The sequence below is a fragment of the Ammodytes marinus genome, assembly GCF_949987685.1.
Source record: "Ammodytes marinus genome assembly, chromosome: 24".
Taxonomy (NCBI): domain Eukaryota; kingdom Metazoa; phylum Chordata; class Actinopteri; order Uranoscopiformes; family Ammodytidae; genus Ammodytes; species Ammodytes marinus.
This window is the reverse complement of record NC_137228.1, coordinates 2,066,438-2,092,848: the sequence shown is the minus strand read 5'-3', so window position 1 is coordinate 2,092,848 and position 26,411 is coordinate 2,066,438. Positions and strand designations below refer to the sequence as shown.

General features: G+C 40.7%; 2 protein-coding genes across 2 annotated transcripts in view; one reads left to right on the top strand and one right to left on the bottom strand.

Annotated features, from left to right (window-relative positions):
- The window catches only part of LOC307269628 (uncharacterized protein), a gene marked incomplete at its 3' end in the record, with an annotated part of 98,874 nt that overhangs the window by 7,080 nt on the left and 65,383 nt on the right, over positions 1-26,411 (bottom strand). Inside the window, exons 3-4 of the mRNA XM_080052625.1 lie at positions 7,700-8,218; positions 229-741 (exon numbers count right to left, since the gene is read on the bottom strand). Coding sequence (XP_079908751.1) covers positions 229-741; positions 7,700-8,218 — 1,032 coding nt within the window. The remainder of the gene's footprint in view (positions 1-228; positions 742-7,699; positions 8,219-26,411) is intronic.
- Positions 14,249-25,081, top strand: LOC307270090 (uncharacterized protein). The gene is made up of 2 exons (XM_080053233.1): positions 14,249-14,293; positions 24,199-25,081. Exon 2 carries the CDS (start codon positions 24,225-24,227, stop codon positions 24,942-24,944), a length of 720 nt encoding a protein of 239 aa, XP_079909359.1. The 5' UTR covers positions 14,249-14,293; positions 24,199-24,224; the 3' UTR covers positions 24,945-25,081.

The window sequence follows — 26,411 nt, the reverse complement described above, 5'->3', positions numbered from 1 at the left end:
TATAAGTTTTGTAGACTGTACACTACATCAGCTGCTGTTTCCATATGTTCAGTTCGGTTATTATGAAGCTGAGAGCACTGATCTTACCAAGTGAATCTTTGCTCACAAACGTCACAGCTTTTGAGTTTTTTTTCCAGTGCGGATGACTATGTGTTCTGTCAAATGTCCCTTTCATATTTAACCGTTTCTCACACTCAGAGCAGCTGTGTACTTTCTCTCCAGTATTACCTTTTATATCACTCTTTGAACCCAACTGAAGCTCTCTGGTCTCCTCAGACTCATCACCCCTGTCTTCAGACTTAGAGGAGTCTTCAGGCTGGTCTTCAGTCTCAGGTTGTGAATGTGGATCTGGATGGGAGTTCCTAGCTGGTTCTGGTCCTCCACTGTCCTCTCCATCAGCTGCTGTTTCCATCTGTTCAGTTAGTCTTTGATGAAGGTGTGAGGACCAAGGACCAACAACCTCATGTGTTTTGTTGAGCTGACAAGTCCAGTGGTATTTCAAGGGCTTTTCTCCACCGTCTTCAGTCTCTTCACAATCTTCACTCTTCACAGTTACAGGAGTGAAGGGGAACTTGATGATATCTTGAAGCTGCTCTGCCTCCTGACTGCTCCACACTTCCTCCTGTTCCTCTTTAATGTGTGGGGGCTCTGGTGGTGGCTCCTCCTGGTCCAGACTGGGGCTCCACTCCTGCTGCTCAGGGGGAACCTCTTCTTTAACCACCACCAGCTGCTGCTGGACGTCTGCAGGGAAAAGGTCAAACACAAGGAAATCCACATGAGTTTATGTTGAAGACAAACTTAACATGGAGACTCTGATGCAAGAAACAGCATCTACAAATCCAAAGTGCCGTCATCTGTCTGCTGGTAAATGAAAATATTAATATTTCTAAAAAATGTGCAGTAGACAAGACGTACAAGAGATTAGGGGTGGGCAATAGTTGATTCTTTTTAAGACTGATATAATGACGGTAGTTTGGAGGAGGAAAAAAGAAGAAAGTTAGGGTTTTTGGGTGGATGGATGGATGGTGATTTGAGTGGGTCTGTGGGAAATTCAAAAGGTCCCAAATTAAAAAACAGATGTAGAAATTGTAGTGTTCCTTTAATGTTGGTGTGATATGGTTATAATTAACATTTATTCATTGATGATGATATAATCTAATACTCAAATAAATGTATCAGATTTAAAATTGTATTTGTTTGATCCGAAATAAAAAAATACAATTCTAAATCCGAATAGTTTATTAGACTACAAGAATGCATTCGAATCTACAAAGTTCAATTATTCAATGTACAGAATTATATAGCCTAATAGCATTTTTACTACTACTTTTAGTAATTTCTTTGCTTTAGTTTTTTTGATAACACATCTCATCTTAACTGCAATGCATTGTGATTAAATAAATGATGAAGACGATGAAGTCCGGAGAAGTCTACCCCCTCAGTGGACTCAGTGGAAGTCTGCAGTGAACTAGATTAACGGTTGTTTTGGACACAAACCCTGAGGACTCGCAGACTTTCCCGGGGACACACACGCAAAAGCTGTGTAATTCTAAACTGTGGATTCAGCCTAGATGTGATTTCCTGTATTCTAGTGCCCTTTAATATGTAGTTTGATTATTGTTTGGCTAAAGCAAAAGAAAAAATTAAAAGGGCGGCCATATTCTGTAATTTCATCCAAAAAGTGTTTATCCCTAGTCAGATCACATATTTGAAAATACTATTACAAAGCTTTAAGTACAACATTTGATTTGATGAATAATTCAGAGCAATCTTTAACCTTTCATTGTTTAAAGAATTTAGGATCTCTTTAAAGGGGACATATTATGCAAAAACTCGGGTTTAAATGTATATTTCCGAGGTCTACTAGAAAAGGTTTTAATGGTTTATTCTTCAAAAAACCCATTTGTTTTCTACCATTTCCCATTTCTTCATCGCCTTTTCCAGCCTCTTCTGCTCTCCATCTCAAAAGGTTGATTTTGACATCTACCCCCCTTCGCAAAAATTCTAGTCTGCTCTGACTGGTCAGATCTACATGGGCGTGCATGCACCGCCCTGCTCATTTACTCTATACCAACCTATATGGGCATGGCACACGCCCAGCTGTCAGTTTTGTTTACTTTTGGCCAATGCAGCATGGAGATCGATGTTACCATGGTTGCATTCCGAATCGCATACTCTTTCTTTTTTCTATTCTACATACTACATCCGAAGATAAAAATAATCTAGTTAGGATGCAGTAGGCAAACTATTGGGACATAATTTACTCTCTTATTTCATCATAACATTGCGCCTTGATCTTGCCTCTTGCTTTTATATCCGGCGCATCCCCGTTTGTTTTCATATGGAGGCTTCGTCGATGTGACGTCACTTCACGTGCGCACTGGATTGTGGGTCAGAATCGCCCAAATAGGATGCAGTTTTCAACACTAACAATCTTGGCCGCATGAAGTAGGACATCCGGGTACTTCTAACCATCCTAAATCTGGCCACACGAATCGGGACATCCTAAATCTTTTTTCTACATACTATATAGTAGAAAGTATGCGATTCGGAACGCAACCCCTGTTTAGCTTCATTTCTACAGCAAATGTCAGCACACTTACCACTTCTAAAACCAAAAGCTTTACAACTGAACCTGGTCAGGCAGGAGTCTGAGCTGAAAACTGTGAAAATTGCATCAAGATTTCTGGTTTCCCTGACATTATCCTCAGGTAAATACAGTTTAAATATGTCACAGTCAATAACAGAATATGAGCTAAGTATTTATGCAAACAACTTCTAACTTGTAACATACAACGTTTTATGTATGTCTCTACAACCCAGTGGAGTGAAAAAGCAGGAAAGGAATGTATCATGTCAAGACTCACTGGAAAGGCATTATCTTTTGTAAAAGAAAAAAAGTATAGAAATAATTAGTCAGAGCTGCAAATTATCTTACACCCTTTCAATATCTAATAGATAATGTATCATTTGTATTGTGATCACTCATTTATAATAAAGTTTTACTGTTAAAAAATGTGTTGTGTTGCTAACTGTCACTGTTTGCTTCGTGTAGTAAAGGATTACTTGAAACTCACATTTTCATAGTCAGGATGTTGGACTAGTTTTCTGACCGATCTACATGCATTGACTTATACGTTTTTTTTAATTCAAACCTTTATCTCTCTGAAGATTTCTTATAAAACAGTATCATTACATTTTAAAAAGACCAAAACCATACTTAAAAATAAAGCAGTTTATTCATAGCCAGTGAAATGGAAATATAAAGTGTACATATCAAACAGAAGCAAAGCCATAACTTGTATGTAACTGTCCAGTTGTTGCAGGTGGGCCCTGAAAAAGACCACCTGTCCCACCCAGTGAACAGTCTCCTCTGATGGAACAGATAGTGTGGTCCGTCAGGTCACTCATATCTGTAAAACATGACACATTCAATGTTATATCATGTAGCCTAGCTGAAATATACATCATACATCTGTAGTTATGGCAAAGCTACAAACTAATGAAAATATATTTTTTCTTCGATTATTAAATAAGATAGGCTACTAATACATTCAGTATAGCCCTTGCTCAAGAAGCAACGAGTTCTGAGTGATACTGTGTGCTTTTTGAAATATAATGGACAGGAAACAAACAGCAGTAGAGGCAACTTACAGTAGGCTATTCCTGTCTATTATAGTGTACATAAACACTGGAGATGTAATAGGCCTACTGCTGCATGTACCACGACTGCTTGCATAACTACACACTGTCAACAACAAACAAATACTCTTCAGTTTCCAACACACCGTACAGTTTCCCCGTCTGTTTTTCACACAGGGGCTGTCATGGACAGACTCACAGATCTAAACGTTAGCATAAAGCTAACGGTTAAGCTAGCGGACGCAATCGCTAATGCTAACTACTTAATCCAGCGGCATTATCTCGTTTCAGTCGGCGTTGGTTATTATAGGAGGGATAAATCAAAGCACATTACACACATTGAACTCATAAACGGACAGATTTTTATTTATTTTTTTAAATAGGACTACTTACATTTCTAGAGGAGAGATGGTGTCTCTTAGCCTGACTCCGCCCGCCCGCCTACTTCCGGCCAAATTTTATTTTCCCTTCAGTTGTCAGTCTGGGTGTACAGCCCATTTCCCAGTTTTGCCGGAGATTCGACAGCCGGTCCAATCAGCGAACAGAGCGAGTGGCTGAGAACGATGACGTCGAAGTCGCGCTCCAGTTTCAGTTGCCAGAAGCCGGCTCATGACACACGTGACGACCAAAGGTTATGCGATTGGTTGGCTAATCCAGAGTGGCCCTGGCAGATCCAATAGTTTTAAACTTTAACAGACACCCGCCTCCATGAGTGAACGTTTGCCAATTACAGCACTGCCAGACCTTCTGTACAAATGAAATGAAGTGCGATGGTCTGGTAGCACCAGGCTAGGTGTCTCTCAGTCTTCCAGGCACAATCTCCTCCACACTCCAGTATAACGGCAGATCACACTAGATTGCCAACCTTTGCTGGGCATAGCCTAACACAAAATTAAGTAAATCCATTCAGCCCCGGTCTGCTTCGAGGCTGGGATGATGGTAGCTTGAGGATGAGCTAACACTGCAGCTTGCTTCTACTCTGTTGTTGCATTAGCAGGTGCAGTTCCAGGTGTGTGTGGTTACGAACGGGGGCGTCTTGATTTGCCAATCAACTACTGAGTTTCTGGCGAGCTTTCCCGTGGGAGTATTTATGTTAATGAAAACCGACCAATTTCGTCATCAGCCTGTGTTTTTTGGAACAGACCTTCAAATCCCCCCTTTTTTTAAATAAGCATCCCAGAAGAAACTGACATATTGGTTTTTTTGAAGCGTGTGTGTGCTGGTAGGGACCCCAATAACCTAAAAAGTGTGCCCAAACACCGGCAATGTTTGGTTTTTCATAATATGTCCCCTTTAAGCCTGCATGCAATGCTATGTATGTGAAGTGAAGTTTGGTTGTCATAAAGTCACTGAGTTACAGTAAGTGAAGAGGACAACTGCAGTCAGTCAGTGAGTGTATTCATCACAGGAGATGCTTATGACACACACCATTGGGTTTTATATGGAAAAGTTGGGTGGTCCTCTCTTAAAGAAAGACGTGACACACATTTGCATACGTTATACAATATAAAGCCCTGACCGGGAAGCTACCACATTGTTTGACTAAAATGCTGCAAAATTTCAGATGGGCTTTATCAGATCCGCTCCACTGACATGCTCATGTTATATACACTCAAAGGCCACTTTATTAGGTATAGCGGTTCATTTTCTTGTTAACACATATCTTATCAGCCAATCAAATGGCAGCAACTCAATGCATTTAGGCATGTAGACCTGGACGGGACAACTTGTTGAAGTTAAAACCGAGCATCAGAATGGGGAAGAAAGTGGGTTTAAGTAACTTCGAACATGGCAATGTTGATGGTGCTAGAAGGGCTGGTCTGAGTATTTCAGAAACTGCTGATCTACTGGGATTTTCACGCACAACCATCTCTAGGGTTTACAGAGAATGGCCTAAAAAAGAAAAAATATCCATTGAGCGGCATTTGTGTGGACAGAAATGCCTTGTTGATGTCAGAGGTCAGAGGAGGATGGGCATGCTGGTTCAAGATGATAGAAAGGTAATTCAAATAACCACTTGATACAACCAGGGTATGCAGAATACCATCTCTAAATGCAAAACACGACCAATCTTGAAGCAGACGGGCAACGGCAGCAGAAGACCCCACAGGGTGCCACTCCTGTCAGCTAAAAAGAGGAAACTGAGGCTACAATTCACACATGCTCTCCAAAATTAGACAATACAGGGCTCAACGCTAAGGTTTTTTGTCTGAATTCTACTTGCCCGAAGTAAATTTTTACTGGCCCCTATGTAAAATCTTTATTTACAATGTATAAACACATCATGGACAGTGTTATAGATGAGTTAAGGATCATACTGAAAGTGGAGGCTATTATTCAAATATTATTTGAGTTGGAACATTTGTAATTTTTTAGTTTCTAAACCGACAATAACTGCAAATGAGACAAGTTTTATGCAAAAAAAACATTGGTCACACCAATGTTTTTTTCTTGTACTTTATTCTTTTTACAACAGCAATTTTTCTGACATTTTTTTAGGCCTACAACAATCTGTTTTAAACGTTTATTTTTTATTATTCAAAATCTCAACTTTTGGCTAAGGACAGGCTGTTTTGAACACTTTTCCAGTAGCCTAGTTTCAAGCTTCCACTGTGAAGTGACACCTCTAGTCCATTTATGAAGATGTACATGCAGGCTGTAAAGATGTTCCTCTGCTAACTGTTGCTGATGTTTGTGTTGAGCTGCATATTAACTGGTAGGCTACTAGCAGCAGAGCTAACGTTAGCATCCTCGCTACGACTAGATTCACTTTGGATGCATTTAAAAAACGCGGATATTTTTGCTGCTTTTCAGACGGCTGGGATCTACTTATTTAGGCCTAGTCGTTGGCTTTTGTACTTTCTGTCACACCAACGTAACGCGTGTAGTTCTCTTTCCTATCTCTCTGACTGTGTGTGCGTGTGTGAGACGCGCACCAGTTTTTTGCCGAGATCTACGTGTGTGTGTGTGTGTGTGTGTGTGTGTTTCGGCGGTGGAGCCCCGCCCCCCTTCACTAAACGGAGCAGAGGAGAGAGATGCAACGCAGCAGACACAACTACTCGCACATAAAATTAGATAAGTAACATATAGGCCTAAGTGTTTATTTAATAATGAGCACCAGTTCTATATGAAAAAAGACCGTAGATAGATGAATTTTATTTGCCACTATAAAACATAAAAATATTATTATAATTTTTTTCAATAATTTCGGAAAAACTTCTTGCCCGTTCGGGCAAGTGGGTTGTCATAGTTACTGGCCCGACGTGGCGTTTTACTTGCCCCGGGACGTCGGGCAATCCTTATTGTTGAGCCCTGCAATAGAAGATTGGAAAAGTTTTGCCTGATCTGATGAGTCTCAATTTCAGTTGTGAAAGTCTGATGGTAGGGTCAGAATTTGATGTAAACATGAAAGCATGGATCCATCCTGCCTTTCACCATCAACCATGCCACGTTAAAAGTCACTTAAATCCCCTTTCTGATGCTCGTTTTTAACTTCAGCATGTTATCTTGACCACATCTACATGCCTAAATGCATTGAGTTGCGGCCATGTGATTGTAAGACTAGCTTTTTGTTTTTATAAGCAATTGAACAGGTGTACCTAATAAAGGTTTCCGTTTCCCCTCAATCTGTAGTATTGCATTGCTGTGTGTAAAGACCCTTCCTCGTTAATGTATTGTTTTCTTTAGGAAATTGGGCCATTTATATTGCATCTTTTGGTGCATATTACTATATATTAATACCGCTACATTACCCAGCCGTTTTGTTTTGACTGTAAATATAAGTTTTGTAGACTGTACACTAAATCTTTTCCTACGCTCCATCAGCTGCTGTTTCCATATGTTCAGTTTGGTTATTATGAAGCTGAGAGCACTGAAGGCCAACACACTGTGTCTTGTGTCTTCTGAGTTGATCTTACCAAGTGAATCTTTGCTCACAAACATCGCAGCTTTTGAGTTTTTTTCCAGTGAGGATGACTATGTGTTCTGTCAAATGTCCCTTTCATATTTAATTGTTTCTCACACTCAGAGCAGCTGTGTACTTTCTCTCCAGTATTACCTTTTATATCACTCTTTAAACCCAACTGAAGCTCTCTGGTCTCCTCAGACTCATCACCCCTGTCTTCAGACTCAGAGGAGTCTTCAGGCTGGTCTTCAGTCTCAGGTTGTGAATGTGGATCTGGATGGGAGTTCCTGGCTGGTTCTGGTCCTCCAATGTCCTCTCCATCAGCTGCTGTTTCCATCTGTTCAGTTAGTCTTTGATGAAGCTGTGAGGACCAAGGACCAACAACCTCAAGTGTTTTGTTGAGCTGACATCCAGAAATCCAGTGGTATTTCAAGGGCTTTTCTCCACCGTCTTCAGTCTCTTCACAATCTTCACTCTTCACAGTTACAGGAGTGAAGGGGAACTTGATGATATCTTGAAGCTGCTCTCCCTCCTGACTGCTCCACACTTCCTCCTGTTCCTCTTTAATGTGTGGGGGCTCTGGTGGTGGCTCCTCCTGGTCCAGACTGGGGCTCCACTCCTGCTGCTCAGGGGGAACCTCTTCTTTAACCACCACCAGCTGCTGCTGGACGTCTGCAGGGAAAAGGTCAAACACAAGGAAAACCACATGAGTTTATGTTGAAGACAAACTTAACATGGAGACTCTGATGCAAGAAACAGCAGCTAAAAATCCAAAGTGCCGTCATCTGTCTGCTGGTAAATAAAAAGATTCATATTTCCATAACATTTGCTGTAGACAAGACGTGCGAGATTAGAGGTGGGCCATAGTTGACTTTTGAAGGCTGATATAATGACGGTAGTTTGGAGGAGGACAAAAGCAGATAGAGGAAAATGAATAGATAGGGAGCTAGGGTTGGTGGGTGGATGGATGGTTGGTGATTTGAGTGGGTCCTTCGGGAAATTCAAAAGGTCCCAAATAAAAATCTGATTGAGAATTTGTAGTGTTCCTTTAATGTTGGTGTGATATGGTTATAATAAACGTATTAATTTATGTTGATATAATCTAATACTCAAATGAATTGATCAGATTTCAAATTGTATTTGTTTGATCTTAAATCTAACAAATACAATTTGAAATCTTGGAAGTTTATTAAGATCTACATAGTTATGTTATTCAATGTACATTTATAATGATATAGCCTAATAGCATTGTTTGTATTTTCATTTACATTAGAACATAATACTCATACCCTACTTTAGTCATTTATTTGCTTTAGTTTATTTGATAATACATCTCGTCTTAACTGCAATGCATTGTGATTAAATAAATGATGAAGACAGTGGACTAAGTGGAAGTCCGCAGTGAACTAGATTAACGCTTGTTTTGGACACAAACCCTGAGGAATTGTGGACTTTCCCTGATACGGTCGCAAAAGCTGTGTAATCCGCAGGTCCACTGAAGTCTGCACGTTTGAATCCAGCCTAGATGTGATTTCCTGTATTCTAGTGCCCTTTAACATGTAGTTGGATTATTGTCTGGCTAAAGCAAAAGAAAAAATTAAAAGGTCGGCCATATTCTGTAATTTCATCCAAAAAGTGTTTAACCCAGTCAGATCACATATTTGAAAACACTATTACAAAGCTTTAACTACAGAAATTGATTTGATGAATAATTCAGAGCAATCTTTAACCTTTCATTGTTAAAAATCTCTTTAAAGGTTCAGTAAGCGGAATGGTCAGTTTGGCTAACTTCCTGTCACTGACTGCAGTTAGCGGTCCCCTCCCTCGTCCCCACGTCACCACATTAATGCACTGCGGTCTTCCAGCAGCGAGTTATTTAGCATCATCTCATAAGTGTGATAAAACATGATAAAAACCATCAAAACAGACATTGGGAAGGATTTTTACCTGCTCCGCCATTGTAGGCGCATACACATTCACCGATCTGTAGCTCTGCGCGTGCACCGGCAGTGAGACGGGTGCCGGTTTGTAGCATTCTCTCTTCTGATTGGATATCAGTTTCGGGATCCCCGAAAAGTTTATTTGCCGATTACATGCAGAGCGGGTGACTGAGAGATCGGCTTTATGAAACGCGCACACTATGTAAGTGATCACTGTATGAATAAAGAGCGATTTAAAACGTATATTAAAATAAATAAATCACTTACTTCACCTTTAAGCTTGCATGCAATGCAATGTATGTGAAGGTTGGGTGGTCCTCTCTTAAAGAGAGACGTGACGCACATTGGCAAATTGTACAAAGCCCTGACCGGGAAGCTACCACATTGTTTGACTGTAATGCAGCAAATTTCAGATGGGCTTTATCAGATCCGCTCCACTGACATGCTCATGTCTCACAACAAGCCCGGTCTGAGCTTGGAAAGTCAGCTTTTCGCTTTAGTGCCCCTGACTCCTGGAACAACTTACAGCAACAATTTAAGATAAATACCTTCATATCCTTTAACAAATTTAGACATATTATCTTAAATCTGCCAAACTCTACCTGTAACTGTTTTAATGAGGCTTTATTGTACTTTCACTCATTTCATTTTAATTGCAGCTATTCTACATCACTGTCTAAATTGTTTTGTTTCTTTATCAGTTGTGTATTTGATGCAGTTACATTGTTTGTGTATGTATTGTTGTTTTTGCTTTGCATTTGATTGACTTGACGTCATTGCAAATGAGGGTCATCCCTCAATCTATCTAAAGTATATATTAAAGTTTAAAAAAGTATCTAATAATATCAAATACAATCTAGTAGCTAAAACGACGGTGGCCCGTTTTCCATTTACCAATAGACTACAGGAGGGCTACATGTTTAGCATTAGTTAGCATAGTTTAGCATCAGTTAGCCTTTTCACTTCACGCTCACTGTGGTTCATGTTTTTGAGCCAGTGTTTTCCCTGATTAACTTGTAATGTGGAACATACCTGCTAAGAATAACCGGACTTCAGGCTTCCAAACAGCGTCCAGTAGTTTTTGTTGTCGCTCGTTCTCCTTCTTTAAACGACAACGTTCCTCCTCGTGCTCTGCTATGGTTCTTTCAAACAGCCCAAATATCTCTTCAGCGGCCGCATTCAGTCGCTGCTTCACCAAGGCTCTCACCATATCCGCTTTAGACATGTTTCCCCACAGTCACGACGACTCTGTCTCCACAAACTCCGTCACAAACTCTTTATCAGTATCAAATCTCCTCTCTCAACAAAACAACTGGACTGTGCCGTTTTGGTTTTGCTTACGACCCGAATACAAAGAGGGGGACATCCGGTTCCGGGGCAACAGAGCAAATGACCTTCAAAAAGAAAGTCGAGGATGTCCACAGTGAAGCACAATGTTATTAATCCAGTTTTATTCAATATAATGATTAATGATATTTTCTGCAACGTTGAGAGGGGATTTGGGTTGTCTTTGTTTGCCGATAATGGGGCTATCTGGAACAGAGGGCGCAATGTTGAGTTTATTTTAAAGCAGATTCAAAGAGCATTAGTGTCAGTAGAGGAATGGAGGAACACATGGGGCATCAACATATCTGCCTCTAAGTCTCAGTATATTGTATTTGGCTTTTAAAGGAAGTTGCCTTATATTGGTTTGTATATATGTATGTATCTCCACTGGAGAAAGTAAAAGCTTCAAATTGTTTGGCCGTTTGGTTTGAAGAGCGGATGACTTGGGCTGCGCATGTCAGTAAAATGTTGTGGAAGTTTGAACAAGTTGTGAATGTTATCAGAAGTCTAGCTGGGTGTGAGTGGGGGTCTGACTGGGAGACAATGCTTCTAATTACCCAGGCCATGATTAGATCTTGAATATGGGTGTTGTGTGTATGGCTCTGCGTCTAAATCTGTTCTGGCAAGGCTAGATGTGCTGCAGGGCTTTGAGGCTTTGCTGTGGGGCCTTTAGAACGTCCCCAGACCCTGCCCTGCTTATTGAAATGGGAGAAATGCCCTTATGGTAAAGGCGCATTAAGTCAGGGCTTCAGTACTGGGTAAAACTAAAGGGGTGTCATGAAACTTTTCCAGCACGGAGCCTGTTGCAAGAGTCTGACTAAGGCAATAAGTATAAACATTTTTTTTAGTAAGTATAAATCAGTGGGTTGGGAGGCTGGGTATGGAACAGTGTAGCGGAACATACAAGCTATGCCATATTAGGTGCTGCCCGAGCTGAGTATTGATCTTGGTTTTCTACAGGAAAAAGTTAAGAAGCTGGTAACTCCAAAAATAGCAGAACATCTTAATTCAATTAGTGACAAAACTTTGATTATTTTTACATATGGATCTAGATTTCCAGTTAGTGGGAGAGCTGGGTTTGGGATGTATGTGGAGCAGCCTGTTTTCACATCTGAGTTAATGACAATCCTATGGGCTCTATGGTGGATTGAGGAAACCAAACCTAGAGAGTTTATCATCTGTTCTGACTCTGCAGCTGCTCTGGAAGCCTTAAGAGGGGGGAAATCTAAGGCTCGACCGGATATTAGTGACATTTTAATTGTGGTATTTAGAATTGGGTTTAGATCTAAAATCCTTTTGCTGGGTTCATGGACATGCTGGGGTTGGGGGGAATGAGCAGGTGGATCAGATTGCGAAACAGAGTTTGAGTAGAGAAGTAGATGTTTATATATCAAAGGGGAGAGTGGAGTTGAGAGAGAGAATTAAAGAGGAAGTAATGAAGGAATGGCAGAGTGGGTGGGAAAAAGAAAACAGGGGTAGACACTATTTCTCTTTACAACCTCAAGTTAGGAAAATATGTACCTGCACATTTCAGTCCCGTAGGGACTCAGTAAAACTGTATAGATTAAGGCTGGGTCACTGTGGGCTAAATCACTTTTTATTAATTATTCGAAAACATGTGTCGGGTTTATGTCAGTGTGGGATTGCTGAAACAGTGAAGCATGTTTTCCTGGAATGTAGAAAATATAACAGAAAGACATGTTTTATTTGACATGTTTTGTTAGGACTTGGAGTTGAGGCTTTTTCTGTTTTTTCTTTCTTTTTTTTCTTTCTTTTTTTTCTTTTTCTTACATACAAAGTCAATGTACTAGCGCGTGGCCGCGTGGCCGCGTGGCCGCGCGTCCACCCAAGAATCGGCGTCCAGAAGCGGGCGTTTCCATGGCGCGTGGCCGCTCCTCATCGAAGCGCGTGAAACGAAGGCGCTACCATTTGCGGCGCGGCCAACATATGCCGTCGCCACGCCGCGATAGCCAATCAGCGTTGAGATTGCCCAGACGAGGTGGGCGTGTGGAGTGAGGACATTGTGCTTCCAATACATTCTGCAAATATGTGTATTTTGCATCTGTTTAGCTGTTGGTTGTACTTTAGCCAAGGTAGCGCCTATGACTATGTAGTTAGCATAGTGAAACTCACCCAGCTGTGTGCTGTTCCGGAGGATAATATGAACCCAAACTTGACGGCAGTGTCTGTGTGGAATTCCAATATAGTAGCCTACAGCGAAGCACCGGTGTTGTCCTCCGCCAGACCCGGCACACTTTCATCTCAGGTAGGCTGATGTCTGCCTTTATTTTTGCCGCTGAGCACACACTGCTGTTGTTATTGTGTTTGGTATGTTGCTGAATTGCTGTTAATGTGTGTGTATTTGCGATCGGGGTGCGTCTTCATGCTGTTTTAATGCTATTTGTGACATGACTGCCGCTGGTTACACAGTGTACATACATCCGTATTTTTTGGCACAGCTGGACCATGTTGTTGTTGTTGTTGCACCGTAAGTGTGATGGGTCTGATCTCAGAAACGGCGTCGGCGTCAGGAATATATGGCCCAATATGATCAAGCGGCAAGCAACTTGGGTTCACGCGTCCAACCGCCGCAGGGGGTCAGTGCGGTGTGTTCGCCAGTACAACCGTTCCGAAAGCAGACCAGATATTTTGATTGAGGTTCAACAAACATTATACCGTATACAAATGATGGGGCTTATAGTTATTTTTATGGGTTCCAGCACACATTGGGATAAGAGGAAATGAAATGGCAGATAAGCTTGCAAAAGATGTTACAAAAAACAGCATAATTGATATAAGTATAAATATAGGTAAAACTGAAAATAAAGGCATTATCAAGCAAATACTGAATAGGAGATGGCTAAAGCAGTGGGAGGAAGAGCGGAAAGGAAGATGGTTCTACAGAGTGCAAAGGAAAGTGGGATAAATGAGATGTGGAGGTAAGAGCAGAAGAGAGGAGTCGGTTCTATCAAGACTGAGATTTGGGCACACAGGGCTGAACAGTACACTGTTTTTAATAGGAAAACATGAAACAGGCAGATGTGAATGTGGGCAAGAAGAGACCGTAGAACATGTTATAATGCAGTGTGAGAGATGTGAGGAAGACAGAAGAAAAGAAAAAGTAAGTTTTGATTTAATAGACATTTTACAAAAGAATTCCAATACGTGTCATCAAATTCTATTTAATTTTATGAGGGCAACTAATTTGTTTTTGAAAATATAGGTTATAAATTATTTGAATTATTAAATTTTTTATTTTTTTTAAATTTTTTTGAAGCGAGGTTGTTATTTATTTCACACGCCATACCAATAGATGGCGGTAATGCATCTTTAAATTGTTTGCCAACCGCCAAAAACTATACACAAGAAGGAGAAGAAGAAGAATCTGATCAGGAGCTGCGCATGCGTGGTATTTTCTCACAACATTGGAAGATTCAGCAGACAACACAAGCCTCTTCGCCGTCTCATCTTTATCTATCAGGTTGGTAATGTTGCTAAACCTCACCGAGATTGTTGTAGTTTGTTAACGATTGTTGTAGTTTGTTAACGATTGTTGTAGTTTGTTAACGATTGTTGAGAGATAGTTTTAGTTTAAGGTCGATGTGTGAAATGAGCGGAGTTTGTCTTACTTTCACTAAAATGTAGCTGAAAAGAAACAAACATGGCGCTGACTCCCGCGTTTACTGTTACTGTTATAGCCCTTTCCCGCTACATTGTACCGTCAACTCGCCCCTGGTACAGGTACTGTTGTACAGGTCGATTTTTATCACAAGATGGTGGTCGTTATTTTGCTTTCTTCTTTCAAACTTCCAGCAGGACATGTAGCCTACAGTATTAGCCTCAGCTTGCCTAACACACAGCAGAGTCTCAGAGCTACACCGCCCATATCTGGAGTGAACTTTTACTAAAGGCTCCTGCTCTTTCATACGTAATCACTAAACCGTGTCGCCAAGGTTCTTATCTGTGTGTTCTGAGTTTGTCTTTTATTTTGTCTTTTGTGCGTGAGTGGAAATCAAATATGTCCATGTTCAGGTCCAAACATTTCCCCTCGTAATGACTGCCTGACACCCATGGTCCTCTGGGGTCATTTTGACCCCAAACGGTTTGGTGTTTTAAGTCTTAAGTATAAATTGTCAATTAATTTTGTGTTACACCTTTAGTCTGACTTGAGTCCAACCCATTATCACAAATATTTCCCTTAGTTTTTGAATTCCAGGCCAACGGACCTTGTTTACATAAAAATATACAATTTTTTCGATTTAAAATTTTTTAAAAATCCCTAACTTGATTTTGACTATATGACTTATAATATATTGGCTTATGTCAAAGTTTGGTGAATAAACAGTTTTTGAATCACTTAATTTTTTTTAATAGGAGCAAATACAAACACCCTTGATCCTCTGGGGTCAAAATGGTTCGGCTGTTTTTTAAAGCCTATAAAGTATAAATAATCAATTAATTTTGTGTTACACCTTTAGTCTGACTTGAGTCCAACCCATTACCACAAATATTTCCCTTCAGGGTTCAACATAACTTTTTTTTCCTACTGGCCCGCTGGTGTCAGTAATTCATAATTTAGTGTCAATAATTATAATACCTGTATTAGAAAAATAAAGAAAAATAACCAGATCTAAAGGGAATATCTATACTGTAACAGTATAGATATTCCCTTTAGATTTGGTTATTTTTCTTTTAGTTAATTACATGAAATGTTGATATTGCTCATACACATAATATAAAACCAGGCAAACATATTGAATTAGAAGCCTACAACTGAAAGCATGTTGAAAGAGTGGGCCAGTATTTTAAAGTCCAGTAGTTTGATGGTTGTTTTTATTCTTGAATTTGGGCAGTTTAATGAATAGTTCACCTGCAGAAGTCATGTTCAAACATAAAAAAAAATAAGAGATGAAGGTCTGATCAGTCTTTGTGGTGTGGTAGGCTGTTTTTATTACTTTCTCTATATGCATTAGGGATGTGAATGTGTCGACTGAATGACCGGTTTTCCACTTGCGCTCAAGTTGACTTTAAAAATAGAATAGAAATCCGAAAATCAGGGGGTTATGCCGTTTTTTTAATGGGAGATTTCATTCATCTGGTCGTGGGCGCGCTGCAGGAGTGTCACTTCTCCATGAAGTGTCAGCTTCACATAAGAGTCCGGTGTGGGACCATTTTTTCAAACTATTGATAAAAAACAATGCAGTGCAAAATATGCAGCATAAGTTAAACGCTCGTCTAAGACTATGCCGTTAAATCACCTTAGAAACACACAATGCCTTCGTCCGATCACAGCAGCGTTTCACCGTGTGATCTCGCCAGCGAGTGAGCCGCCGCGCAGATGAACTGTGGTTTGTGGCTAAAATAATAACCGGGGATATTCTCCCCGTTAGCGATTTCAATGGGAAAGACTTCCGCGATTTGATTGAATGTCTCGAGCATGGTCTCGAGCCTGAAAACACAGTGCCAAACTGCGCGACTATAGGAACTGTACAGTGAGCGGAGTCCCTCCGTTCGTTTCTGTCTACAACCGACACAATCACCGGAGACGCATTCACAGCGTTTAAATAACGCCTCTCATTTGTGTTACCATTGGGGCTTGGATGCAAATACTGTAACATTACGGCGGCAGATAAAGGAAAAGCGCAGTTATCATTTTCTGCACCTCAACCTCTGCTGTGTCAAGTCGATTGATTTGTCGACTCACAGGCGGACGGTAGGCAGCTCTGCCAACGGAGCGAGAGTGCACCCGCTTGTTGCTCCGCCTGTCAAAACGCCCACGCATCGGTTGTCCACTGGCCTTTCATTAAAAAATATATTTTAATGAAAGGCCCCAGGCCATCGGGCTATACGTTATGTCGAACCCTGCCCTTAGTTTTTGAATTTAGGGCCAACAGACCTTGTTTATATAAAAGTATGCATTTTTTTTATTTAGACCAGGGGTGTCAAACTCTGGCCCGCGGGCCAAATCTGGCCCGTTTCAATATTTAATCTTATTTCTAATCTAATTTTGTCTCTTCTCATGGGGAGCCTGTGCCATATCCGCACGTCGCACACGCTCCCAACCGTTAGGACACTCGCATAGCTTACCACTAGGAATGTCTGCTGAAAGTTCCACAGCTCAGGATTTTAAGCCATGAATAAATAGCATGCTAATATTGATGATTGATTGTGTCAAGTTTCTAAGGATGAATGCTAACATTATCTGGTTTCTAACTTTTGCCTCAAGTTAGCCTCACTAGCTAATGTTAGATAGCCGCTGATAGCCCATCCCTTTCGTTTCCAATGGTGGCTTTGCATTTCATTACCAATCTAAAGTGTCATAAATAGTTAACACTGGTGCTGCGTCATGATTCCTATGAAAAAAAAAAAAAAAACGTGATATGTTTTGAATGTGCAGAAAGTTTTGAAAAATCCAGGAGAATAAATATTGTGGCTCAATCCAGAATGCCTGAGATTCTTACTGCATTATATTCCTTATAATTGTTTCAACAGGAACCTGAATGTTGTCTTTTCCTTTACAAAAATAAAGACATTTCCACAATAAATTGACGCAGAAAACCGAAACAGAAAAATCCATCAGAATACAGGAAATTAAGTGTTAGACACACAAACATTTCTGGGGGAGCACCCCCATATACCCCACCTATAATTTGTCCCCCAAAATATGTAAACAAAACCTAGCCTATGCCCCTGTATGTACGCTGGTTATATACCTAGATATGTTGTTTGATTTTTGGATTAAAAAGAAGGCATGTCAGTAAGCGACATGTCTGGCCCTTAGTGTGATTATCATGTCGCAATTCGGCCCTTTGCGAAAATGAGTAACAGTTTGACACCCCTGATTTAGACAGTCAAACCAGGCAGGGTCAGTTCTCGCCTGGTTTGACTGTTTCTAAGCCAAAAAGCATAAACAATCACTAACCTCATTTTTTTACTCAACTTTATGCTAACTCATTACCTGACATAATAATCGTTACAACACAACATTACAACACGTACAACTTTTCAAAAATGAAATTTTTTGACGTGAGTCACCCTCGATTTGTCCCTCAGTTGCATGCGAGGCCGGTAGTTATGGAGTGATCTTTGCAGATTCACTTCATTGCATTTTGTTGAACTTGGTTCAAAATGAGCTCACAAGCCTCTAAGGTAAAGCCTGCTGCCTACTGATCATGCTGCCTGTCTCAGACTAAGGTTTGAAATGGTGCAGAGTCTGCGAGAAACGATCTGTTCATGTGTTTTGTTTTCTTAACCATTGCTTGACCCCACACATCAAAGGCACAGGTTTGTGTCTGTGTGTGTGTGCGCGCTCGTGGGTGTGTGCTCATGTATGTGCATGTTTGTGGGTGGGTGTGTGTGGGTGCTGGTGAAGTGTGTGTGTGCGTGTGTTTGTATGTGTGTGTGTGTGGGTACCGTTAGAAGAAGGGGGGGGGGGGTATTTCCACTGTTAGAAGCAGTATAGTGTGACATTTTGCCCCATTACACCATTGTGTGCTGGACAACAGGTGTTATTAAATTAAATAAAACACCCATAATTTGATCAAAACACTTCAAAATATTAATCATCAAAAGCATAGTATGGAACAACCCCTATAATTTTTAGACCATTTGTTGAATGAAAAACATATTTTCACGGAAAAAGAAATGTCTTGTGGGGTCAAATTGACCCCAGTACAATAGGAGGGTTAACGTCTGTTTGCATCACTGTTCCTGCGGTGGACATGGGGATATTAAAACAGGCTTCAGTGTCAGTAAACCATAACCGACAGTGTGAGCTAAATTATGAAGATTAACTAGCAGACATATGCTGGACTAAGATTCACTGTTTAAAAATGTTTTGGTTAATCTATCTATCATATTATTGTCAGTGTTTCCCCTAGAATTTTTTTTAGGCCCGGTGGTAAGAGCTGATAAAGAGTATGTGCGTACCACATTTCTAGAAGAAATTGACCAAAAGCCTCTTTTGATAGCCCGTTAAAAATGAGGGCATAGGGCAGGGGTCGGCAACCCAAAATGTTGAAAGAGCCATATTGGACCCAAAAAACAAATATGTCTGGAGCCGCAAAAAATTAAAAGCCTTACATAAGCCTTATAATGAAGGCAACACATGCTGTATGTATCTATATTAGCTATATTAGCCTACTATCAAAATGACTAAGTTGGCTACAAATACATTATGAGCCTTCACAATTAAATGTTTTTTTCCCCGCAGCGCATCCTAGAGAATGACGCACCACGTGACTACTCTGTTGTACGATGCCGCCTCAAGTTTAACTTCATTACAATATTAATGAATTATGTTTCATTGCTTTGATGAAATTAAAGAAATGCAATAAAGAAATCAGATTTTTTATGTCGTTTTTATTTTGAGGATTCGAAAACAACAACAACAAAATGGAACGTGCATAACGTTCCCCTTATCTGGGCAACAAACGGAGTGTAATAAAACGCAGCCTGCATTTATAAAAATAAAACAGCAGCCTTTTGAAAAGGTAAAGTATATAAAATCAAATTAAGACAGTTTAGTTTGATTTCTGTGCAAATGCCAAGCAAGTCAGTGCAAGGGTAAAACGCAGCAGCATCCTCTTCACTTTTGACACGCAACCAACGCAGCTATATCCTCGGACCTGAGCAACAAAACACAATAATGTCCCTAAGTGTCATTCCAAATATACACTGACAAAAATCAGAAATCACTTTATAAAAAAAAGCCACTTTGTTACTAAATATGTGCCTATGACAGGATTGTGTTCTTACCCGTTTAATGTGACTTCTGTTTTCGGACATCACCCGTCAGCTTCTCAACATCGGGCATGTAAGATGTAACTTTAATCTTGACGCAGGACTGCAAGCTGTCATCTGTGAGGCGGGTGCGATATTTTGATTTGATGTAGTTCATGTTTGAGAAGATCTGCTCGCACAGGTATGTTGATCCAAAGATGGATAATACTCCAAATGCATATAACTTCATGTTCCTGTAACTGTCAGGAAGAGCATTCCATGTGTCATAGACAAGTTTCTCGGGTGTTGGGAGGCTTTCCATTTCGCTCCATTTGTGGCTTTGGGCAAGCTGGGCTTTCTGGCGAGTGACGTCTTCAAGCTCGGCTGTCAGATGTTTGAATTTGGACACCCATAAATCTTTGTCGGCTATATCAGCCATTTCCATTTCAAGGTCAGCCTGATTTACTCCTGGGAATGTGCTCAACAAGGATGGGTCAATCTCCAGGGGTGTGACAGGGAAAGACAGTGTCATTTTTTCCTTTCGGAACTCGCAAAATCTGCTCCCAAATGCAGTCTGCATATCAACGATCGCACCTTGTAAATAATCACCGTTGAGTGTGTGATCGTGATGGGCTTCTTTGAATTCTCTCAGGGAGGGGAAGTGGGAGAGCGTGCCTCGCTGTACATCCCTGGCAAAGACAGTCAGCTTGCGCTCGAATGACAGAACAGCTTCCAGCATTTGCAGTGCAGTGTTTCCCCGCCCCTGGATACTTTTATTCAGCTTGTTTAGGTGGCTTGTCATATCCACCATAAAGTGCAGTTTTTCGAGCCACTCGGTATCTTCCAGTTGCGGGTAGTTCAGGTCTTTGCTTTTCAGGAATGTTTTCACGTGTTCTAAACAAGCAACAAAGCGACGCAAAACCTCACCCCTGGACAGCCATCGGACTTTGTTGTGTAGCAGGAGATCGGAATATTCGCTGTCAACTTCATCAAGCAATGCACGGAACTGACGGTGGTTCAGTGCGTTTGCAATTATCTTGTTCACCATCTCGATGACAAGGTTCATCACCGCCATACACTCCGATGGGAATGTTTGTGCACACAGTGCCTCTTGATGCAAGATGCAGTGGAATGCAAGCAGATTTCGATCCAATGCTTTCTGTAGCAAAGTCACAAACCCCCTTTTTGATCCTCTCATGCTGGGAGCCCCATCTGTAGCCACTGAAATCAGGTGGTTGCTGTTTATTCCATTGTCATTTAAACACTTCAGCACAGCCTCACATATGTCCTCCCCCCCGTGTTTGGCCTTTCAGTGGTATTAATTGGATCATTTCTTCTTGCGGCCCATCGGAGTTCACATACCTGCATAAAAGCGCAGTCTGTTCAATATCGATCACATCACAGGACTCATCACAGGCAATTGAGTATGCTGGCGCTGAATTAATGTCCTTGATTTGCTGATCGTTGATGTTGCCTGCCATTTTAATGGCCCTTTCCTTCACTGTCTTATCGGAGAGAGGCATGTCTTTGATTTTCTGTATTATCTCGGTTTTGTTTTTGAAATCTGCAAATAGGTGTTCTGATATGTTGATGAACGACTCCTTCATGTAGTCACCATCTGTGAACGGTTTTCCACGCTTTATTATCTCCCGGGTTGCAACAAAACTTGCAGCAGTAGTGGAGTTTGGAGATGCAATCCACTTCTTAAATCTATTTTTGCGCTCCTCTAATTTCTCCAGAAGTAATGCAATCGCACTTTTTCTCTCACTCCCAACTGGGTACTCGGCTGCAAATGTAGCATGCCTTCCCTGGAAATGTCTTTCCACATTACTCTTTTTGTTATTTGACAACTTCTCGCTACAGAGCAAACATTCAGGCAATCCTTCCGCATTACCAATGAATGCAAATGATTCGGTCCAAGAAACGTTGAAACCTCTGTTCTCCTCTGTTATTCTTCTCTTTTTCCCTTTGGGATCCATGGCCCATCACACAGCCGCCGATTTGTTTACGACAGCCACCTGCCTGGTATCCCGCCCTGCTGATAGAAACGTGTGTCGCAGGCTATGACGCAAATCTAGGGTGACAGAAATGTTGATATTTAATATTTATTCTACACATTTTTACAGCATTGGAAAACGTTAAGAATGTTTGTCATGTTTGTCCTCCTACAGAAACCATATTAAAACAAAAATTATATTTCCCTCTCCCATCTTTTTCCATTTTCAAACATTTTTGAAAAAGCTCCAGGGAGCCACCAGGGCAGCGCCAAAGAGCCGCATGCGGCTCCAGAGCCGCGGGTTGCCGACCCCTGGCATAGGGTTATGCTTTCACATTCAGTACGTTTGTACATGTGGTGTTTCTCACAGGATTTTTAGATCCTGCTGGGTGAGAATGGACCTTCTAGGGGGGTCTGGGGGCATCCCCCTGCAGAAGAAACCTTATCCTTTTAAAGTTAAATGCATCAATCTGGTGCACTTTGAGAGGCGAAATCTGATCAATTCTGTGCTCTGTAAACAACATATGCCCTGCCTATAACTATTTTCTGTAATAGTCCTCACTAGGACCAAAAAAGTGGATCACATTACCCCAGCTCTGAGGTCTTTACACTGGCTTCCTGTCACTCAAAGAATTTATTTCAAAATACTGATGTTGGTTTATAAAGCACTAAATGGTTTAGGGCCAAAATACATTACTGATATGCTGATACGTTACGAACCGTCCAGAGCCCTTAGGTCGTCTGGGACAGGTCTACTTACAGTCCCTAGAGTTAGGACTAAACGAGGAGAAGCAGCTTTTAGTTATTATGCACCAAAAATCTGGAACAAACTCCCAGAAAACTTGAGGTCTGCTGCAACTCTCAGTTCTTTTAAATCGAGTCTGAAGACTTTTTTGTTTCCATTTTAACCTGCAATTTTTATTTTATTTGCTTCTTTTATTAGCTTTTAAATGTTTTATAATGTGTCTCCATTTTAACCTGCAATTTTTATTTTATTTGCTTCTTTTATTCGCGTTTAAATGTTTTATAATGTGTTTTATGTATTATAATCGTGCCCCTGTAAAGCACTTTGAGTGGCCTTGTGTCTGAATTGTGCTATATAAATAAACTTGCCTTGCCTTGCCTAATAATTTGGAGACACAAATGTAAACTATTGAAGAAAAACATGTGGATTTCAATAAAAAAACACTAAACACTAAGATCTAATATAGACAGGTCCTGTTTAGACTCATTTCTGGAATAATCTGAATCACCTCACCTTGAAGCTACCCTATTGAAAAAAATGTCTTTATTATTTTTTTAATGCAAATAGCCTTGTTGAAAATAAATGAATTAACATAGGCTACACATCATGATTAGCCTATCAACATGTGTGATACATAAGGCAAATTCCCTATTCCGACCATTATATTTCATCTAGCCTATTCCTCAATTTAAAACATACAAATAAAGTAGCATTGAAAATACAAAAATATAAAGCTTGTAGGCCTACAATAGCCTGCTGTTTTCAAGATAACTTAACAGTTAAAACAATAAATAAATTAATATGTCCCTTGAAAATAAATGAATGCTCTTCTGAGAATGCCAAAGGCAGTAGCAGTGTGGCACTTCTGTAAACTTACTGAAACGAGTGCATGCCGTTTTTTTCTGCGCTGTCTCTAATGTTGATACAGATTGGTTGTGTTGCCACGGCGACGTAGCGATTTTAACTTTCTAAACTTTGCGCAGCACTTTTTCCTGTTCAACGTCCCTGTTACTGAGTCCTTAATATCTGCATAGAGCAGGCGCTGGTTTTATTTTCGCCACTAGTTCAACGTTTGCTTGCTAGTCATGCTTCTGCTCATTGGCTTCCGTGTTTTAACAAGTGCGCACCCGCACCGAATACACACGCGCATCGCGCCGCGCGCAGACACACATACACACGCAGACACACAGATCAGCTGATGGGACGATCAAACGAGAGGTTGTAAAGACAGGCGCACACGAGGGGTAGGCCGACAGTGCCGCGCAGACTCGCAAATGATTATTACGGAATAAATGAAAAATTGACAATATTTTATATTTTATTTTTTTAAGTTAGGCTGCTGTTGGCCTGGGGGGGGGGGGGTCCCGTTGGCCTGGTGGCCCCGCCAGGCCTGTACAATGGTAGGGGAAACACTGATTGTAGTCAAGCGTGAACTACTAAGACCAATTTGTTTGATCAGTGAAGGATTGTCTGTGTTCAGCTACACAAAGGTGTATGACTATTTAGGTGGCTTCACTGCCCTGAATTTTCTTTGCAATTTCCAAGCATGTGTGTTCAGCATAGACTGCATACAAGATTCATCTACAGCCCTGTTCATTTTATGCGCTTCACACTGTTGTTTAGTAGGTGGCGGTATGTAACTTTAAGTTATTTGCAATGTGCTAATAAAATCATAGAATAAGAAACATAACTCTTTTCATACTAAAATAATTGTCATCCTCTTTAAGTACAGTCTATGGCTGTCCTGATAAATGAACACTAGTCTATTACTGTTACATGCGGGCAGGACTGATAATGTTTGCTGCCTAGCTCCCACATTAATGTTAGCCGTTTTATTATTAGCTAGCGTGTAGCTAAGCTTGCTAAGCTCCATCAATGTTCAAATGATGAAAACTCCACTCATTGGCTGTTTTGTCTGTTTCAGTTTTACCTTCAGACGTCCGGAAAGTGATGGTTGGTAAAGAAGAGCAGCAGGAGTGGAGCCCCAGTCTGGAGCCACCACCAGAGCCCCCACACATTAAAGAGGAACAGGAGGAAGTGTGGAGCAGTCAGGAGGGAGAGCAGCTTCAACATATCACTCCTGTCCCTGTGAAGAGTGACACGGATGAAGAGAAACCTCAGTCCTCACAGCTTCATCAAAGACAAACTGAACACATGGAACCAGATAGGAACGTCTCCCATCCAGTTCCACATTTACCTCCGGAGACTGAAGAGCAGCCTGAAGACTCCTCTGAGACAGAAGACAGTGCTGCTGATGATGATTCTAAAGAGACCAGAGAACCTCATGTGTCATGTTTAATGTCTCTGAGAAATAGAGTTTCTAAAAGGGATAAGGGACGTAATACCGGAGATAAATCCAAAGCTCTGCGGAACCCCACCCAGACAAAGCCCCACAGCCAAAAGACATTGAGAGGGCAGCTGCCCAAAGAGATGTTGGGGTTTGCTGAAGGCTCGGCTGCTACTCCACCGCCTGCCTTTACCACCACCACCACCACATGCATGCCCATTTACTATGGAAGTGATGACTCGCGGATTCGCAAACATTGCAGGAGGTGCCTCAACGCTGGGATCCCGAGGGTGAAGACTGCCGTGTATTGCAGGAAATGTCAGGTCCCACTGTGTCTCACTGCAAAAAAGAACTGTTTCCTGCTCTGGCACGATGACCAGTAGGAGAGGAACTTTACAGTCAGTGTCAATAGTTGTGTGTGATTTTTTTTTTTTTTACATTTTACAGTTTGTTTTTCTTATTGTTGATTCATTTTGATTCAAACTTCAGTGGCTTTTTATGGTTTTCTTTGAAAAATGTATACAGGTTTGGTTGATTTTTCCAAAAATTAAAAAAATACAAAAAAATAAAACTGCTGAAAATATATGTGATCATCACCAATAATGACATAAAAGTGAAATATATAGTTCAGTACATCAAAAACTTCAAATTGCACAGAGGGTGCCAAAATCACCATTTTGGAGAGTCCGCCTACTCTGAGCCAGTGACATAAATACTGATAATTACACATCTGAACACATTTAACAAGTGTTCCCTTTTTAAAATGATTCAAATAGACCTTGTAGATGCAGAGATATACTCTATTTATTTTGGGTATGTCATTTTCGAGCATAAACCTAAAAAATAGTTGGAGTTTAATAAGGAGTGTATAATCGTTTGTAATAATAAATCCCAAAAAGTAATAACAGGTCAATAATATAACCAAATGCTGAGCCAATAAAGTTATAGCTTTTTAATTGAACAACTTCTACCATTATGGAGCTTATAGTGTAATAATTCCATTACATTATATAGTGAATCAATAATGTATGAATTAAAAGACTAATTGCTATAATGTATAGTTTAGTTTATCAAGAGCATCCTTTCAATAGTTTCAATCTCATTTGAGTATATATTGTGTATACAGTGGTGGCCAAAATAATTAGAACACCCGACAGATTAAAAAAATATTTACCTTTCTTTTTTTTTTAAGATATTTTTTTTGGCATTTTTATGCTTTATTGACAGTGTAGGGACAGAGTTGAAATGGGGCAGAGAGGGGAGTGCCATGCAGAGAACGACCGCGGGCTGGAATCGAACCCGGGTCCGCTGCTGGCCGAGGCCCATGGGGGGGACGCCCTACCAACTGAGCTAAGGGCGCCCCATATTTACCTTTTTTTTTGCCTCCAAAACATGATTTAATTTCATAATGTTCATGAAATATGCAGATGGTTGCTCTAACTACAACAAATATCAGATGAAGTGAGTCCTACTATTTTTTTTATCCACTTTAATATTTGGTATGTCCACCTTTAGCAGCAATCACAGCAGCACATCTCTCTGGCATATTTCCTTCATATAGCTTCAACACTAAAGTTATCCCATGCCTTCTGCAAGTCAAGCCAAAGGCTTTCCTTTAAATGTATAATAGATCAGTTTTATTTTTCCAACTCGCTCCAAATGATCTCCATGGGGTCGAGGTCCGGACTTTGAGGGGGTCAGTCCATCATTTTCTATGTTCCAGCAGATTCCTTCTGTCTCAGGTATTTCCGACAATAGTTGGAAAGATGTTAAGGGTCATTGTCCCCTTGAAAAAATAAATCCTGGCTCAATATGACTACTCCCAGATGATACTCTGTGCCTCACCAGAA

Excerpts from the sequence above, each read along its gene's own strand:
- LOC307270090 (XM_080053233.1), top strand. The coding sequence starts at position 24,225 with ATGGTTGGTAAAGAAGAGCAGCAGGAGTGGAGCCCCAGTCTGGAGCCA.